Raw genomic sequence first — 18,581 nt, forward strand, 5'->3', positions numbered from 1 at the left:
ATGTTTTTATTTTAAGGGTCTGAAAGCAGTCTAAGCGCTACCTTTAAACCCTTCAGGAAAGAGGTCTAATACAGCTAATACAGCTTGTATTCCTTGGAGAGCAGGGAGAGAAATGTAGTCTGCCTCATGATAAAACCTGCCATGGTCTGCATAGCCTGTTGCTGAGCAGTGTCCTATTGTCTAGATGCCAGAAGGGACCATTATGGCCATCCAGTCTGGCCAACTTTATAACACAGCCCAGAGAATATCACCCAGCTGTTCCTGTATGCTAGGGTCCAAGTAAACGAGTACGGCCACCTTTTCCAAGCTGTGCTAGCACACAATGCCATCTATAGTGGATTGTGCATTCCCTGAGCTCCACTCAGTGGTATCCAAATATATTCATGGACTCTGCTGCCTTTTGTGGGTTTAGTTTCCCCTCACCCAAGCTCGTACCATGCTGAGCTTCTTAAGCTTCACTTCCCCTTTGGAGGCAATAGATACCCTATTAGGGTCTGCTAGTGTCATAAATATAGGTGGAAAGGTAGCAACCTTTATGTATGCAGTAGCATAAAATCCCTCCTTGGCAGCTGTGCTGGACTGCTTTACCTGTAAGGGGTTAAACAGTTCAAATAACCAAGTTGGCACCTGACCAGAAGGACCAATGAGGAAAGAAGATACTTTCAAATCTGGGGTGGGGGAAGGATTTGTTGTTCTCTTTTTGTTCCCTCTCCAGAGGGACTGAGAGAGAAGCCAAGCAGGTACAACATCTCCTGAAAATATACCTGGAATAATCCATCTAAAACCACAAAAACTGTAAGTAGGGCAAGGAAATGCATTAGGTCAGGGGTCGGCAACCTTTCAGAAGTGCTGTGCCGAGTCTTCAGTTATTCACTCTGATTTAAGGTTTCATGTGCCGGTAATACATTTTAATGTTTTTAGAAGGTCTCTATTAGTTTGTAATATATAACTAAACTATTGTTGTATGTAAAGTAAATAAGGTTTTTAAAATGGTTAAGAAGCTTCATTTAAAGGTAATTTAAAATGCAGAGCTCCTCCCCCAGACTGGTGACCAGGGGAAAAACAACTGAGGAGAGTTGGCAGTTTTTCAAAGGGACGCTATTAAGGGCCCAAAAGCAAGCTATTCCGATGGTTAGGAAAGATAGAAAATGTGGCAAAAGACCACCTTGGCTTAACCATGAGATCTTGCGTGACCTACAAAATAAAAAGGCGTCATATAAAAAATGGAAACTAGATTGGATCACAAAGGACGAATATAGGCAAATAACACAGGAATGCAGAGGCAAGATTAGAAAGGCAAAGGCACAAAATGAGCTCAAACTTGCTATGGGAATAAAGGGAAACAAGAAGACTTTTTATCAATACATTAGAAGCAAGAGGAAGACCAAGGACAGGGTAGGCCCACTGCTCAGTGAGGAGGGGGAAACAGTAACGGGAGACTTGGAAATGGCAGAGATGCTTAATGACTTCTTTGTTTCGGTCTTCACTGAGAAGTCTGAAGGAATGTCTAGTATAGTGAATGCTTACGGAAGAGGGTAGGATTAGAAGATAAAATAAAAAAAGAGCAAGTAAAAAATCACTTAGAAAAGTTAGATGCCTGCAAGTCACCAGGGCCTGATGAAATGCATCCTAGAATACTCAAGGAGTTAATAGAGGAGGTATCTGAGCCTCTAGCTATTATCTTTGGGAAATCATGGGAGACGGGGGAGATTCCAGAAGACTGGAAGGGGGCAAATATAGTGCCCATCTATAAAAAGGGAAATAAAAACAACCCAGGAAACTACAGACCAGTTAGTTTAACTTCTGTGCCAGGGAAGATAATGGAGCAGGTAATTAAAGAAATCATCTGCAAACACTTGGAAGGTGGTAAGGTGATAGGGAATAGCCAGCATGGATTTGTAAAGAACAAATCGTGTCAAACTAATCTGATAGCATTCTTTGATAGGATAACGAGCCTTGTGGATAAGGGAGAAGTGGTGGATGTGATATACCTAGACTTTAGTAAGGCATTTGATACGGTCTCGCATGATATTCTTATAGATAAACTAGGAAAGTACAATTTAGATGGGGCTACTATAAGGTGGGTGCATAACTGGCTGGATAACCGTACTCAGAGAGTAGTTATTAATGGCTCCCAATCCTGCTGGAAAGGTATAAGTGGGGTTCCGCAGGGGTCTGTTTTGGGACCGGCTCTGTTCAATATCTTCATCAACGATTTAGATGTTGGCATAGAAAGTACGCTTATTAAGTTTGCGGACGATACCAAACTGGGAGGGATTGCAACTGCTTTGGAGGACAGGGTCAAAATTCAAAATGATCTGGACAAATTGGAGAAATGGTCTGAGGTAGACAGGATGAAGTTCAATAAAGATAAATGCAAAGTGCTCCACTTAGGAAGGAACAATCAGTTTCACACATACAGAATGGGAAGAGACTGTCTAGGAAGGAGTATGGCAGAAAGAGATCTAGGGGTCATAGTAGACCACAAGCTTAATATGAGTCAACAGTGTGATACTGTTGCAAAAAAAGCAAACGTGATTCTGGGATGCATTAACAGGTGTGTTGTAAACGAGACATGAGAAGTCATTCTTCCGCTTTACTCTGCGCTGGTTAGGCCTCAACTGGAGTATTGTGTCCAGTTCTGGGCACCGCATTTCAAGAAAGATGTGGAGAAATTGGAGAGGGTCCAGAGAAGAGCAACAAGAATGATTAAAGGTCTTGAGAACATGACCTATGAAGGAAGGCTGAAGGAATTGGGTTTGTTTAGTTTGGAAAAGAGAAGACTGAGGGGACATGATAGCAGTTTTCAGGTATCTAAAAGGGTGTCATCAGGAGGAGGGAGAAAACTTGTTCACCTTAGCCTCCAATGATAGAACAAGAAGCAATGGACTTAAACTGCAGCAAGGGAGATTCAGGTTGGACATTAGGAAAAAGTTCCTAACTGTCAGGGTAGTTAAACACTGGAATAGATTGCCTAGGGAAGTTGTGGAATCTCCATCTCTGGAGATATTTAAGAGTAGGTTAGATAAATATCTATTAGGGATGGTCTAGACAGTATTTGGTCCTGCCATGAGGGCAGCGGACTGGACTCGATGACCCCTCGAGGTCCCTTCCAGTCCTAGAGTCTACGAGTCTATGAGACTCGGGCAGTGTGAATGCCACTGAAAATCAGCTCATGTGCTGCCTTCGGCACATGTGCCATAGGTTGTCTACCCCTGCATTAGGTCATCTTTTTTATTTTAGCTTGTGAATTTTCCTATGCTACAGAGGTAGATTTATTCCTGTTTTTGTGAAGCTGAATCAGAGGGGAATCCTCTGTGTTTTAAATATTTTATTTACCCTGTAAAGTTACCTTCCATTCTGATTTTGCAGGTGTGATTTTCTTCATTATTCATAAAGTTCTTTTAAGAACCTGATGGATTTTCAGTGTCCCGAAGACAAAGTGTCTGATCTGTGCTCACACTGCTAAGGCAATTGGTTGGCATATTATTCTCAAGCCTCTCCAGGAAAGGGGGTGAAGGGGCTTGGGGGGATATTCTGGGGGAATACAGATTCCAAGTGACCCTTCCCTGAATTTTTGTGTAAATCACTTGGTGGTGGCAGGAATACTTGTCCCCCAAGGACAAGGAAAGGAATTTGTGCCTTGGGGAAGTTTTCATCTAAGATGGTAGAATATAAGATTGGGGCTCTTTCATGCGGTTCCCCACACCTGTACCCCAGAATTCAGGGGGGGCACCCTGACAGCTAGGTTCCTGGAATTTGGCTCCTAAAGTAGGGGGAGGGGATGTCACCCAAACCCAGCACTTGTGGTGCTGAAAGAAGCTGTCACTCACAGAAGATTATGCAGAGCTGCACATTGTGATCATCTCTCTCCTTTCTTACAAGCTTTAAGCTGTGAAATAGTTTATACTCTAATGGCAACATTTGTTATCAAGGAGTATCTTAGATAGTCTTCATCAAGATGAGTTCTGTCTCATGTGGCCAGGGCCCGGGCAGCGCACGGTCCTCTGCTGACCCTGCATGTAATGGCAAAGTTCTATCACTTCAAGCCTCGTCACTTATAATTCTGAACAGTCCCTCTGCATAGTGGTCCAGTTTCCAGCACTATAGGATCCTGCCAACTTCTGTGAGCTAACATCACAGTGGACAATGGCCAGCTGGAGCCACCAGCATTGTTCACCTGGGCAGTAAGGAAAGGATTAACAGGCCCTTTATGGGTCTTAATGCTGTGACTGAGTTTGAAATGTTTCATAATACTTGACTAGAAATTTTTAAAAATTTATCTAGATGTTTTGCTATAGCAAATGGCAGCTAAAAAGTTTATCTTCACTCAATTTGAAACAGTGAAAAGAAAAAACTTTAGATTGAATAAGCTGTTTTAAACTAAAACTTATATTGAGAAAATATCAGTCCATTCAGGTGAATAATGGCCCATAAATGGGGTTGGCTGGTATTTTCATGTTGACCAATACATGCTGGCTAGCATATATATTGTAGTATGTATTATCTGCACAATATACACACTAGAATGCATTAAGCACAAATATTTTATAGCAGTTATGTAATCTAAATTGGTCTATACCTTTACTATAATTCTGTTAAGTATCTCATAATACCTTGCATGAGTTGAAGTAAGCTTGGGTTAAGTAGATACAAAAGCCGTCTGGATCAGGGCCTATGATTATTGTACCATAGCAACAGGTAGGGATTTTCACAGGCCTGTACTGGAGTGTCCTAAAGGAACAGGATGGATATGATTGTTCTACCTTAGTATAAATCTAGGAGGTGCCTTCATGCTCATTGGCACCTGGAATGCATGTGTTCAGAATAAAGAGATGAGGAGTACACCATGGTACAAGAAAGATAAGGTAGAAAGCTGAATAGTTAAATCTAGTTTCAGATGACATATAACCAGGGCCGGTGCAAGGATATTTTGCACCCTAGGCTAAACTTCCACCTTGCCACCCCACCATCGCTTATTAAAAACTTTCAAAAATCAATACTGCATAATATGGCATTGTTCATTAGAATTAATACACGTTCGGCTTGAAAATGTATTAATTTAATTATTTAGTCTACATATTTAATGAAAATAAATGAATAACCTGACAGTGCTGACACTGTTATTGTTTTCACTTTGCACAACATAGCATGGATCTTAAAATAAATCACATACATTATACACAATACACTGTCACAGAATAACATGTTATAATTTAGTATTTATTTTTCCATGGGGAAGGAAAGCAGACTGGGTTCTCATCAGTGGGGGATGGGGTTTGTCTGGGGAGCGGAAGGGAAGCAGACCGGGTTCAGTCAGTGGGGGTTCCGGTTTGGCTGGGGAGTGCAAGGGGAGCAGACTGAGTTCAGTCACTGGGAAGATCGGGTTTGTCTGGGGAGTGGAAGGGAAGCAGACCGGATATGGTCAATGATGGTTTGAGTTTCACTTGGAAGAGAAGGAAGCAGACTGGGTTCGGGTCAGTGGAGGATTGGGTTTGTCTGGGGAGCAGAAGGGAAGCTGTCAAGGTTCCTTCCCTACTCTGAACTTTAGGGTACAAATGTGGGGACCTGCATGGACACTTCTAAGCTTATTTACTAGCTTAGATGTGGTAACTAACACCATCCAGAAATTTTAGTGTCTGGAGCACTTCCTGTCCCCCCAAAACTCTCCCCTCCCTGGGTGGCCTTGAGGGACTTCACCAATTCCCTGGTGAACACAGATCCAAACCCCTTGGATTTTAAAACAAGGATAAATTAACCATCCTCCCTCCTTTCCCCCACCAGTCCCTGGTGAGTCCAGATCCAATCCCCTTGGATCTTAAAACAAGGAAAAATCAATCAGGTTCTTAAAAAGAAAGCTTTTAATTAAAGAAGAAAGGTAAAAATCATCTCTAAAATCATGATGGAAAATACTTTACAGGGTAATCAAATTCGTATAGCCCAGAGGAACCCCCTCTAGCCTTAGGTTCAAAGTTACAGCAAGCAGAGGTAAAATCCTCTCAGCAAAAAAAAGGACATTTACAGGTTGAGAAAACAAAAATAAGACTAATCCGCTTTGCCTGGCTATTACTTACAATTTTGAAACATGAGAGACTGATTCAGAAAGATTTGGAGAGCCTGGATGGATGTCTGGTCCCTCTTAGTCCCAAGAGTGAACAACAACCAAAACAAAAAGCACAAACAAAGACTACCCTCCACCCAGATTTGAAAGTATCTTGTCCCCTTATTGGTCCTCTGGTCAGATGTCAGCTAGGTTCACTGAGCTTCTTAACCCTTTACAGGTAAAAGAGGCATTAACCCTTAACTATCTATTTATGACATCACTGGGAAGATTGGGTTTGTCTGGGGAGTGGAAGGGAAGCAGACCGGATATGGTCAATGATGGTTCGAGTTTGGCCTGGAGGAGAAGGAAGCAGACTGGGTTAGGGTCAGTGGGGGATTGGGTTTGTCTGGGGAGCGGAAGGGTCACTGGGGGTTTGGGTTTGGCTAGGGAGTGCAAGGGGAGCAGACTGGGTTCGGTTACTGGGAGGATTGGGTTTGGCTGGGAGCGGAAGGGAAGCAGACCAGATTTGGTCAGTGATGGTTTGAGTTTGGCCAGGAGAAGAAGGAAGCAGACTGGGTTCGGGTCAGTGGGGGTTCAGGTTTGGCTGGGGAGTGCAAGGGGAGCAGACTGGGTTCGGTCACTTGGAGGATCAGGTTTGGCTGGGGTGGAGAAGGAAAGCGGACCGGGTTTGGGTGTGGAAGGGGGCGGTGAGTGAGGTAGAATTCAAAGAGCCGCAAGGTGAAATGGGCACTATCTTCTCCAGTCCCTGGCATGCAGCAGCAGCGGGCCAAGTGCACTTGGAACAGGGCAATGGGAGCATGTAGCCTGCTTTGCCTTCACGAGTCTGTCCTGTGCCTGGACTAGGGAGTTGAATGCTGGGCTCTCGCTCCACTGGAGGGCTGGCAGGACTGTGAAGGCAGAGAATGTGCAGCCCTCACGCCAAAGTAGGGTCGGGATGAGAGGGTAGCGAGCTGGGGCACAGGGAGGTGGGTTAAAGTGGCTTAGCTGCCCCTCCACGCAAGAGAGCCTGCAGAGCTGTCAGCCAGGGCCTTTCTCCCTTCTCTCCCCAGGGAGCAGAGCCTCTGCCCTGGAAATCCTGCAGCCCACTCTCTGAGGAGTATGCCACGTGCAAGTCGCCCCGATTGCACCACACTGACAGCACAATTCAGCCCCAGCATGGGTTTAACACTTCCCTCCGCAAGCTGCTCCACTCTCTTTCTGGCTGCTGCTGTGCAATCTACAAGGCAGAAGCTAGTACTATAATAATGTACCTACCAACACAGCAATCTGTACAATTATCGATTCACAATCAAAGGACTTCACTGGCTTCCTAAATGGCAGGCACTGGAGAGCACTTCATTGGGAGTGTGGTTCTTATCACACAAGTCCTCCCTATAGTCTGCGATCTAATCAAAGGACTTCCCTAATCGCTGGCTGTCTAAGGGTATGGCTACACTTGCAGCTGTACAGTGCTGAGAGTTAAAGCTGTCTTCGTACAGCTATGTAGGGAAAGTGCTGCAGTGTGGCCACCAGCTACCAGTGCACTGTTGTGGCCACATTTGCAGCAGTGTTGGGAGCGGTGCATTATGGGCAGGGTGGGGTGGGGTGGGGTGGGGTGTGACAGGGAGCATGAGGAAAGGAGAGAGAGTGGATTTTTAGAGCTGACACTGTGTCAGCTCCCTGCCTTGCAAGTTCTGACCCCTTCCCCTGACCCCTCTCATTCACTAAATGCAAATAGCCCTCTTTGTTTTTTACCTCCAGACCAGATAAGCAGCTGCTCCAAAACAGACCCCCCCACACACACCCCGCTGCTTCTCTCCTCAAGCAAACACTAGCTGTGGACATTCCAAAGGGATCCCCCTTGCCTCATTCACTGCAAACGGGAGCTGTGTTTGTTTTTTAGATAAGCAGCTCTGGGAGCCCCAAGTTTACAACAAAACAAACAGAGGCATCGCAACAAAACAAAGAGTGTAATCTTTACTTAAAAGCATTATGGGAAGGTTTTGGAGGTCAGTTACAGCGTAGTAAGATTAATCACTGTTTACACTAGCACCCCAGCGCTGCACTCTTTATTCCTCTTGTCAAGGTGGAGTACATGCTGCACTGTAGCCAGGGAGATACAGCGCTGTATGTGCCTTGCCAGTGTGGACAGGGAGTGAGTTACAGCGCTGTAAAGCCACAACCAGCGCTGTAACTTTCAAGTGTAGCTAAGACCTAAATAGCAGAAGAGCAATTCATTGGGAGCATGGTTCTTATCTACATCCTCCCTACAGTCAGCAATCTGCAGCCTGTGTCTTCATTGCTATCTGGTCCTATTTTTAGGCACCGCTTTTTGGCACCCCCTAAATCTCAGCACCCTAGGTGGCCACCTGGTTTGCCTTGTGCTTGCACCAGCCCTGCATATAACGTACCTTTTATCTTTAAACAGGTAGGGTATTAAAAGATGGCTTGAGGGGTGTAACTTTGGGAGCACACCTGCTGCATAAGGTGAATGTAACAATGCTGTACAAGGTGCATTAATGAAGATAGGTTCAATGTGATACCATTTTCCTGTGGTATACTCTTATTGGCTTATAGCAATAAATCTGACATTGGTTGTTTAGTTTCTTTAAAATATATATATGTGTGACAGACCCAGACCAGTGGGGTACAAGAGTCTGGTAGAGGGCAAATTTACTGGTCACTGGATCACTAGTTTTCTGTTCCCTGAGTCACCAGAGTAGGGGCTGCACTAGAGTAATCAGGAACCTGCTAGAACTAATTAAGACACCTGAAGCCAATTAAGAAACTGCTAAAATCAATTAGGACAGGCTAGCTAATCAGGGCACCTAGTTTAAAAAGGACCTCACTGAGTTTGTGGTCAAGCAATTCACTATAACATTTATCAATGCTTTGTTTTTGAGCTAGTTAGAAAAAAACAACTAATTTTTTCAATCTTCCTTCATAGGTCATGTTTTCTAGGCCATTAATCATTTTGATTATTCTTCTCTGGACTCTCTCCAATTTGTCCACATCTTCCCTGAAAGGTGGAACCCAGAACTGAACATGATACTCCTCTTTCGGAGGCCTAATCAGAGCAGAGGAATTACTTCTCATGTCTTGCTTACAACACTTCTGCTAATACATCCCAGAATGTTTGCTTTTTTTGCAACAGTGTTACATTGTTGATTCATATTTAGCTTGTGACCCACTACTCATGGGTGCCACACCATCTAGAATGGGCCCCTTGCAGAATGGGTTCCTACAGTACTCTCGTGCCAAAGTACTGCCAGTCAGTGCTGGCTTTAGGCCCATTCGACCAATTCCCCCAAATTGGGCCCTGCGCCCAGTGAGAATCCCTCCCCTGGCCTTTTTAATTTGTATTCACTCGGTGGCGCCCCGGGTCTTTGGTGGCACTTCAACGACGAGTACTTCACTAGCCCCGGGTCTTCGGTGGCACTTCAATGACGAGTACTTCACTCGCTCTGGGTCTTCGGTGGCACTTCAATGACGAGTACTTCACTTGCTCCGGGTCTTCGGTGGCACTTCGGCAGCGGGTCCTTCAGTGCCACCAAAGACCTGGAGTGAGTGAAGGACCTGCCGCCGAAGTGCCACCAAACACTTGGAGCACTACCCGGTGAGTGCAAGCCCTATTTTTTTTTTTTAAATCATCCCTGCCGGGGCCGTGTCAAAACTGTTCGCATTGGACCCTGCACTTCCTAAAGCCGGCCCTGCTGCCGGTCCCACATCACTGCAGTAGTGATTTGTCTCCCAGGACCATGTTCCCCCCCTCCACTTGAATCACATTTGGCATCTTTCCTAGGTGGGTTTGGCTTCAGCCAGCCGGGCGCAGAGGTAGGACCAGACACTACAGCGGGCCTAGAAAGGCCGGGCCGACCCCTGCTGCCTGGGGCGAAGAGGTTCCCTGGCGGCACCAGCTAGTGCGGCAACACAAACCTGGCGAAACACCTCGCAGGGGCGGATCTGCCCCTGCGCAGGCGGGGAGCGCGCCCTTCCGGCCGTCGCTGTACCCAGGCCGGTCGGACCCCTCGGCGCTGACTGCGCGGGCGAGGGGCGGGATTTCTCCCCTTTGCCTCACGCGACACTCGCCCCCAGGCTGCGCGCAGGCAGTGGGGCCAGAGCTCCCCGGATTCGGAGCACCGGCACAGCCAGCCCGGGGACCACCCGACCCGTCTGGACAGTCATGCCGAGCGCGTTGCCAGGACAACCGTCCATAACAAACCTGATTGGGTCATAAAAGTAAAACCCGCCCCAGCACTAGGGGAGCGGAATTGGGGTCCGTGCGTCACGATGCTAGGCGGGGATTGGCGTCTGTGCGTCACCACGCTGGGCCGAGGGACACCGTCCAATCGAAACAGGCGGCGCCCGCGTGACCCTGCTGCACCAAGGGGGCAACAAGCCGGACGTCCCTGATCTCCGGCCAGCGGTCGCTCACGTCACTGCTCGGTGGCGTCGCTCGCGCAGCTGAGGGTCCAGAAGGCGCGACCGAAGAACGCCCTATCCCCGCCCCCAGCGTCTCTCGCAGGAACCCTGCCCCGCGCATGCGTGTCTATCGCCGCGTCGAGTCTGTTCTCCATAGCCTGTTACCGGTCTGTTTCGGGCGCGCGCCGTCGTGACGTGAAGTCCCGTGTCCGTCCCGGGCCCCGCTCCGTCATGCAATGTCCGCGCTGAACTGGAAACCCTTCGTGTACGGCGGGCTGGCCTCCTTGGTGGCCGAGTTCGGTGAGGCGCGGGGTGCGGCTCTGGGCTGTGCCCCGGGGGTTTGCCAGGGCGGGGAGCTGGGCCCCTCCCGGCGGGCGAGGCGCTGAGCTGGACTCCCGGGGTCGCGCTGCGGGGGAGAGCCTGAGCAGAGCGGGGGGTGGCGTTGGGTCCGTAGGGCTGCACGCTTGGGAGAGGGTGTTTGTAGAGAGAAGCTGCAAGAGCGATTTGAGGCTGGTCTGGCAAACCCGCCTTCCCGCGGCAGACTGCAGGAGCAGGATCTCTGTAGCTCGCCCCAGAGATGGTTGCCGCTTTTACAGATCCAGACTAACACAGCTACCCCTCTGATACAAGATACCACGTGCACTCGTGTGGGAAGATGTTTGGCAGCAGAGACCTCTGTGTTATAGCAGACAAAGGCAGAACAAGCTCTAGTGGCTGAAAGCTAGATAAACTCGGACCGGAAATGCAGGGCACATTTTTACAGTAAAGGCAATTAGCCATGGGGCCAGCTTTCCAAAGATGAATTCCCTACCACAGTTCTTCAGTCAAGCCTGGATCTTTCTTTTTAGAAAGAACTGCTCTAGTTTACCCACATGTTGTTATTTTCAGTACAGGAATCATTGGGTGAAATTCTCTAGCCTGTGTTGTGCAAGAAGCCAGTCTGACCATCACAATGATTGGTTCTGGTCTTGTAATATAAAGTACCTGTCATTGTGCCAGTGGCACAGAGGAGGTGGGATGGGAGGCAGCCTCTCTGTGTGACTTTACTCTGTGCAGCCTGAGCTCTTTAATGCAAGAGACTTGTTTGAGGGGCTGGCCCTCCAGGCGCCAGAGACCTGACGGGTGCTAGTCTGTTTCCTGGGGTGCTGTTCCCCCTCACTTTGCAGGGACTGCAGCCTGACTGGAGCCTCTCTCCATTTGTAGGGACCTTTCCTGTGGACCTCACCAAAACGCGCCTCCAAGTGCAAGGTCAAAGCATTGATGCTCGCTTCCGAGAGATCAAGTATCGGGGCATGTTCCATGCCTTGTTCCGCATCTATAAGGAGGAGGGGATTCTGGCTCTCTATTCTGGGTAAGGTCTGATGCCTCTTTTTCCCAGCAAAAAGCTCTCTGCTTGATATGCTATGTGTGCAGAGTCTCCTACCCCACACACCTTGCCCTGCTGCATCCTTCGGGGAGAGAACTACAGTCTGACCTGTGGCCATGTGCTTTCCCTTTTCCCACACTGAACCACTGCCACATCTTTTGTACTGAATGTTGGTTAAAAAGCCTGGGAACACAGCCTGTCACTGCAAGTCTAGGTGGAACTCATTCTAGTCCTTGGACTCTCCAGCGGCTAGTCTGTTCGATCAGTGTTCCAAGGTGATGTATGGGTCTCAGATATCCAAGTAAAGACCCAGGAAGTCCCAGAGAAGAGGAGGAGGGAGGCAGACCAGCCTCTTTGCTCTTTCTCCAAAAGCCTGCTAGGCTGCTATAGTCTAAACGTATTTGGGTCTGGCTCTTTTGGAGGTGTGTTGCCAGTCCATCCCCATGCCATGCCAAGTATGTGCGAAGTCATACTTCTCAGACAGCACTTTGCCTCTCACTGGCGTTAGGCATGGGTGTGATAGCTGGCCACCTCTTGGGAGCTGTTGTCCGTATAACAGTGACATAAAGGTGGGGAAGTAGAGGGTAACTCTGTCTCCTTGCTGAGCGTCTTGTAAAAGCCCCTTCGAAGCAGTTTTGTGTCAGGCACTAGAATGCGGACAAGCAAGTCCCTTCTCCTTTTCTTCATGTTCAGATGGGTTGAGTTTGGCACTCAATAAGCTTTGAACTAGTAATTCTCCCATGAGCCACTCGCAGTGCAGGCAGGGTCTGTATGAGCCCATCCTGCTGAAGGGCTTATCCCTTACCATGCAGCATCCTCTGCTATTCTGGTCTTGGCCTGTTCTCAAAATCCATGGAAGTATTGTGATGCTGAGCTCCCTTGTCAGTGCACGGGAGCCCACAACAGGTGTGCATATTACATGAGCTGTACGTACTGGAGCCTGTATCTGAGGGGGAGTGAGCTATGCTGGAGCCTGCAGGGGCACAGTGATGCTGGCAGATTGTGCAGCATGTAACCAGATCTTGTGTTTATTTGCCCTTGCAGGATTGCTCCTGCATTGCTGAGACAGGCATCTTATGGCACCATAAAGATTGGCATTTACCAGAGCCTGAAGCGGCTGTTTGTAGATCGCTTAGAAGGTCAGTGTCAGTGAAGCCTCATGTTGAGATGCCTGTGGAACTGTCACAAAGGGCACAATGTGAAATCTTCAGGCCAGCCCCCTGCCATTCCATATCTTGGTTCTTTCCCTTCTCTACCCGGTCCAGCTACTGAATCTCAAAGAAGCTGAGGTGTGTTCCGTTTCCTGCTGTCCCAACACTGGGGATAATTTGATTTTTTAAATGTAATGATAGCTGATAGAGGTCTCAATGTGCTGGTTGCTACTCAGACTCGTGTGAGAGGCAGGCCCAGTCCCCAAGTGCTCCCCATCTAAACAGAAAAAAGGGTGGGGGAAAGGAAGAATTATCCCCATTTTGCAGTTGCAGAATTGAGGCCTGGATAACACCTCACCTTCCTCAAAGTATTTGATTCTTATTTATCATTGCAGTTTCCCAGCTGCCTTCAGGACAAAGCCGACTGCCCCCACACAGCAGCAGTTTAAGGCTTGGTTAACTAACCTTTCCCATCTCCCTGCCAGAGGCATTGAGCCCCAGTGCCATTGCTCAGAGATTATCATCCCCTTAGCTCTGTGTCTTCTCCCTTCTTCCAGAGCTGGGAATGTGTTAACAGTCCTGAGACGTGCTTTCCTGGCTGCTTTGAGGCAGGCCACGGGATCTCCACTCTCCCCACCTATACACTGAAGCAATAAAAATCTAATGCTGTTTCTCTCAAGGAGCTCTGAGCGTTTGACAAACCCTGATGGATTTGACTTGCAGTCCCCACCTCAAGAGGTGGGCCCCTGAGTTACTGATGAGGAAGGACTTGCCCACAGCCATAGAATGCAGTCCCAGACACTGCCCTAACTAACAAATGATGGTCCTTCCCTGCATCTGACTCCATGGAATGTGAATTGGGTCACAAGTTGTCTGTTTCCATTTGCTACTGCAGCACTTCCAGCTTGGTACTGAGTCCTAAATGTTTGTTTCCCTGCAGGGCTGGGGCTGCCAGTGGCCTGGTCTCCTCTGGAGAGTACTGCGGTCAGTACCATTGCCCTTTTCAAGTATAACCACTGCTCTAACTCTGGGCCTGGAGGCTTTTCCTTCTGAACTAATTGCTCCTAACCCACTCTGTCTGGGCTGTCCAGTCTCTGCCCTGTGTGTGTTTCCAGCTCAAAGCTCTACAGCACTGGATGACCCAAAAATCATTTGCAAATACAGTGCCATTGGGGAGGTTGAAATTACATATAATTATGTCTAGAAATGAGGTGCTTGGCAATCTACTTCTGTCCTGATCTGCCAAGCTCTGAGTTCAGAGACTGTCTTCTCCTCTGCGGAATACTGCTGAAGCCCCAACATCCCTGCCACTGCCTTCGGGCCCTGGCAGCTAGGGGACAGGTTTGTCAATAGCTTACAGTTAATTGGTTGATCTCTGCACCCCACAGCTTCGCTCTCTGCATTGGCAGCTGGACTCTTCCATCTTTTCCTTCCCAAAGCTTTTCAGTTTCTCTGGTAGGTCCCTGCATCACCATCTCTGGGCTCTGACCTTCTTTCCCCCTGCCTGATTGCAGATGAGACACTGCTAATCAACATGATCTGTGGGGTGGTTTCAGGGGTGATCTCGTCTACGCTGGCCAACCCGACAGATGTGCTGAAGGTAAGAGGTGCCTGTTTTGTGGGACCATCCCTGCTGGGCCAGGTCCTGATATGATTAAACTGATTCTTTTCTTTAAAGAAGCATGTCTTCCAGCTGGAGCAGTCTGCCCTCCAAGCCACTGGCCAGGCTTTGGCTTGGGGGTAGAAAGAAAGTACGGTGCCGGAAGAAGATGGAAAATGCAGCTGCTGAGCTCTGTGGTGAAAGATGCTCTGGAGCCGAAGCACTGGGTGAACTGCGCAAAGGGCTAATAATATAATATATGGAGATATACCTATCTCATAGAACTGGAAGGGACCCTGAAAGGTCATCCAGTCCAGCCCCCTGCTTTCACTAGCAGGACCAAGTACTGATTTTTGCCCTAGATACCTAAGTGGCCCTCTCAAGGATTGGACTGGGTTTAGCAGGCCAGTGCTCAAATCACTGAGCTATCTTTCCTCCCAAGAAGGCTAAGAGTGCTGGCCAGTAGCCAGGCATGCCACAAGCCTTCTCCCCTCTTCCCTGGCCACTACACGCAGCTCTGGTGAGGCACCTCCATTCTGATCTGTCGACCCCATTACTCTAGTCCTGTAGAGTGACTGCAGAGCCCAGGCTGGCCTGTTCTTTGTCCTGGTGCTAGGTCCAGGGGGCCTCATCTGGGAGAATCTCTCTTGGTTGAATTCACATGGAGCTCAGCCTCTGTTTAAAAAAAGAAAGGCCTCCCTGGCTTTGTTCTTTGTCTGACTTCTGAGCACTGAGGTCTATTAGCTAGTCCTATAAGGTCCTGCCCTCTCCAGTCCATTGTCATTTTCATGGTGCTGCGACCTGCTAGCCAATCCTCCAAATTCACTTTCGTGGCCCCTGAATAACTCTTCCACTTGGCAGTTGGATGTTGCTCTACTATACTTGGCTATTTTTCCCTTCCTAAATGGGAGCTGAATCTGTATGTTGACATAACTCTGCTTGGCAGCCACTGCTATGTGATAGAATCTGTCCCTTCATTTCAGATTCGAATGCAGGCACAAGGCAGCTTATTCCAGGGGGGCATGATTGGCAGCTTCATCGATATCTACCAGCAGGAAGGCACACGGGGGCTCTGGAGGGTAAGCACCCACTGCTGAGAGTCCTTTCTACTCAAGCAGCAGAAGAGTAAGCTGCTTCCTCAGCTGCCATTTGCTGACTAAAGCCAGGTGGTGAGTTCACCTTCTGATCCCAGTGTGCTGCTATCCCTTGGCGTAAGTGAAGCATCTGGAGAGTGAACGGGTCAAGGACAGGAGCAGCCTTGCTGTTTTGTCTGCTGTCCATGGGGAAACTGTGTCTAGAGTCACTCTGTATGTGCTGAATTGGGATACAAACAGAATGTGAATGGGGCAGGTCCCCTCATGCACAGAGTGCTGTCTTTTCCAAAACCTGCCCCTTTCCCAGAATGTACAGCTGCAGAATAGTTAACATGTGGAGCAGGGTCAGGCAGTTTGCTTCTCTCTGCAGGACTCTTTTTTCTTCCCCCTAGCTCACCTCTTGAAGAGTGACTCAGCCTGGGTATCTCTGAGTGGGTTTTGAGCACACCGTGAGGTTAGTAGAGAGGAGTCTGCAGAGCTCAGCAGAATAGCTCGTAGCCTCCTCATAGAATCCTGAGGCTGAGCATGCCATCAGGAGGAGGAATTCTCAATGTCAGCAAGTGTTTCCCTTGAATGTCCTCACCAGAACACTTCAATATAAAGACACAAATTGTTTTAAGTCAAGAAAATCCACAATTAATGTTCTACACCAGCTTCAGCTTTGCCTCGTGTCCAGCCTGAGACCCCCTATCCCTTGTTACCTGAAATCTGTCCTATGTGTATGAATGACAGCAGGATGGCAGCTTCCTGGGGACTGCTGGAAGGGCAGATTGTGAAGAAAGGATCCTGAGCTTAAAGGTGTTAGATTCTTTAGAGCCCACTTGTTACTGTTAGTGCGTTGAGGAGTTAGCCGCACTGCTTGGGGTTTGTGATAAGATACTTGGGCCTGCTTTTACTATAGTGAACTCACCATAGAAATCTTTAGTGACCTCACCATAGAAATCCTTCCATGAACTTCAACCAGCAAACCCAAACTGGAGAGAGCTCCAGTACTGGGATTCCCAAGTCAGATGGCTTTCGCAAATGGAGCAGTGCCCTTTATCTCTTCCTTTTGTTCAGTACAATCTTTCAGAGGGAAGATACATCTCTAAGTCGCTCACTTACTCCAGAGCCTCCTCGGCTGGAAGGGAGAGACAGGATAAGGAGTATCTCCACTGCTGGTTTTGGCTCAGTGGTTACTGTTAAGATTATTCCTGCTCTCTAGACAAACGCACACGAGAGGGAAGAGAGGATAGAAAAGAAAGGAAAACATCTGTCTCACGGACACGTGCTGCAGGCAGGATACAGTACACAGTCAGGTCAGTCACAAGTGGGTGCGTGCTAGCCCTGGCCTCAGCTCACTCTCCTGGTCTAAGAGCTGGCAAGCCCTGGCCACCTCCTGCCATCTCTCCTTTGTGCTGAGGTGAGCCTTCTTGTGCTGCCTCAGCTTGTCATAGTGGAGCTGGCCAAGTTTGGAAATAGTTACACAGAAGCCGAAGAAGATAGGGAAGAGAATAGACATGAAACAGCTCATGAGGGATGGGCAGTGGGATTCTTAAATCAACCTCCCTAAGGTCATTGCAGTTTGATGTGGTCTGAGAGCTGCATCTCCTGATTGGCCTGTTTGCCAGCTGGATGTACTGAAGAATTCCCCCAGCATCCGCGGGCCAAAGGGTTTTCCTTTGGATGATATAGTGGCCTCCAGGACATTGATGCCCTTACACTTCTCTGCAGTGCCCAGAAGGGTCAGCCATCACTGTCCCATCTACTTTGCCAGTCCATTGCCCATGGTTTTTCTCTAACCCAGGAATTTCTCATCCGTTGTTGTGAAAATGGGTCACCTGTTTGGAGTCCTTGAAGTTTGCTTTGCAGTCAGTTCAGGTCGCTCTTTCCAACTTACTCTTATTTCCTTCAGCTGTTTTATAACCTGTTCTCAGGCCAGAGCGACCTTCTGCCAGCTCAGCCCAGCTTGTGCAAGTCTAATGAAGCATGAAGGACTCCCAGATCATAGGCCTTGGTGCAACAGAAACTGGGGTCCTAGCACCTCCCTGCCATGCTGACAGGAAGGACATGGCCCCTGCATAGCTGCATCTTGTTTCTGGTTAATCTCTGCTGGCATCTAGTTTTGTTAGGTGCTGCCCAGTGGGAGAAGTTGAGTGATTTGAGAGCTTCAGCTGGGGTCTCCAGGGGCAGGTGAGGAGCCTGATCCAGCCAGGCTACAGGCCAGGGGGCAGAGTGGCAGGACACACAATTCATGTTGCTAGTAAAGTGATGTCAGGCTGGAGGGAGCATAACTCTTTAAAACCAGAAAAGAGAGTCATGCCCAAAGGGAGGAGGGCTCTGGGAGTAAAACCAAGATAAAGCAGGATTCCTTTATCCAAGGGTAAGTGCAGCTAGTGAACTAGGGGAGGCAGCCAGAAGGCCTTGTCAGTGGGCTGCCGGGCTGCCTGCCATGGGAGGGCTTTGCAGAGTGTCTAGGAGGGAAGGGGGCCCTGCTTCCAGTGGTAAATTGAGTGCTTGTGTTTGGTAGGGTGTAGTCCCCACGGCGCAGAGAGCTGCCATTGTGGTTGGAGTGGAGCTGCCAGTGTATGACATCACCAAGAAGCACCTGATCCTCTCAGGGTTCATGGGGGATACGATCCTTGCCCACTTCATGTGAGTACCTGCAATCCCCTCTGCTCTCTTTGGATCCACTGAGGCTAGGCATTGCCAGTCAGACCTGCTGGAGAAGGGCAGGATATAACTGTGCAGTGCAGCCTGTGGTGTTAACTCTTGACCAGTTCCTGGTTATGCTGAATACAGTGCCAGCAGCTTGACTAGATCCAACTCAAGGGGCAAGGACTGCAGCTTTGCCGTGGCATCCACTTCTTGGGGGGGTCTACAGAGAGCAGTTCAGCTGCCTGGCACGTGGGCAGTAGGGGGTGCA

General features: G+C 48.6%; 1 protein-coding gene across 8 annotated transcripts; it reads left to right on the forward strand.

Moving 5' to 3' along the window:
• The first annotated feature begins 10,332 nt into the window (after positions 1 to 10,332).
• Positions 10,333 to 18,575, forward strand: SLC25A14 (solute carrier family 25 member 14). 8 transcript variants are annotated; one of them, XM_030574522.1, is made up of 7 exons: positions 10,333 to 10,765; positions 11,669 to 11,816; positions 12,876 to 12,970; positions 14,497 to 14,582; positions 15,566 to 15,661; positions 16,881 to 16,974; positions 18,186 to 18,575. In XM_030574522.1, exons 1-7 carry the CDS (start codon positions 10,702 to 10,704, stop codon positions 18,245 to 18,247), a joined length of 645 nt encoding a protein of 214 aa, XP_030430382.1. In that variant the 5' UTR covers positions 10,333 to 10,701; the 3' UTR covers positions 18,248 to 18,575. The 8 variants fall into 8 exon arrangements, 4 of the variants coding, with proteins under 4 accessions (XP_030430382.1, XP_030430385.1, XP_030430386.1 ...); XR_004001889.1 differs by lacking the exon at positions 16,881 to 16,974 and adding an exon at positions 16,069 to 16,130 and having other exon boundaries at positions 10,344 to 10,765; positions 18,186 to 18,266; XR_004001890.1 differs by lacking the exon at positions 18,186 to 18,575 and adding an exon at positions 16,069 to 16,130 and having other exon boundaries at positions 10,344 to 10,765; positions 16,881 to 16,902.
• Positions 18,576 to 18,581: the final 6 nt, after the last annotated feature.

The sequence above is a fragment of the Gopherus evgoodei genome, chromosome 9 (genome assembly GCF_007399415.2).
Source record: "Gopherus evgoodei ecotype Sinaloan lineage chromosome 9, rGopEvg1_v1.p, whole genome shotgun sequence".
NCBI classification, from domain to species: Eukaryota; Metazoa; Chordata; order Testudines; family Testudinidae; genus Gopherus; species Gopherus evgoodei.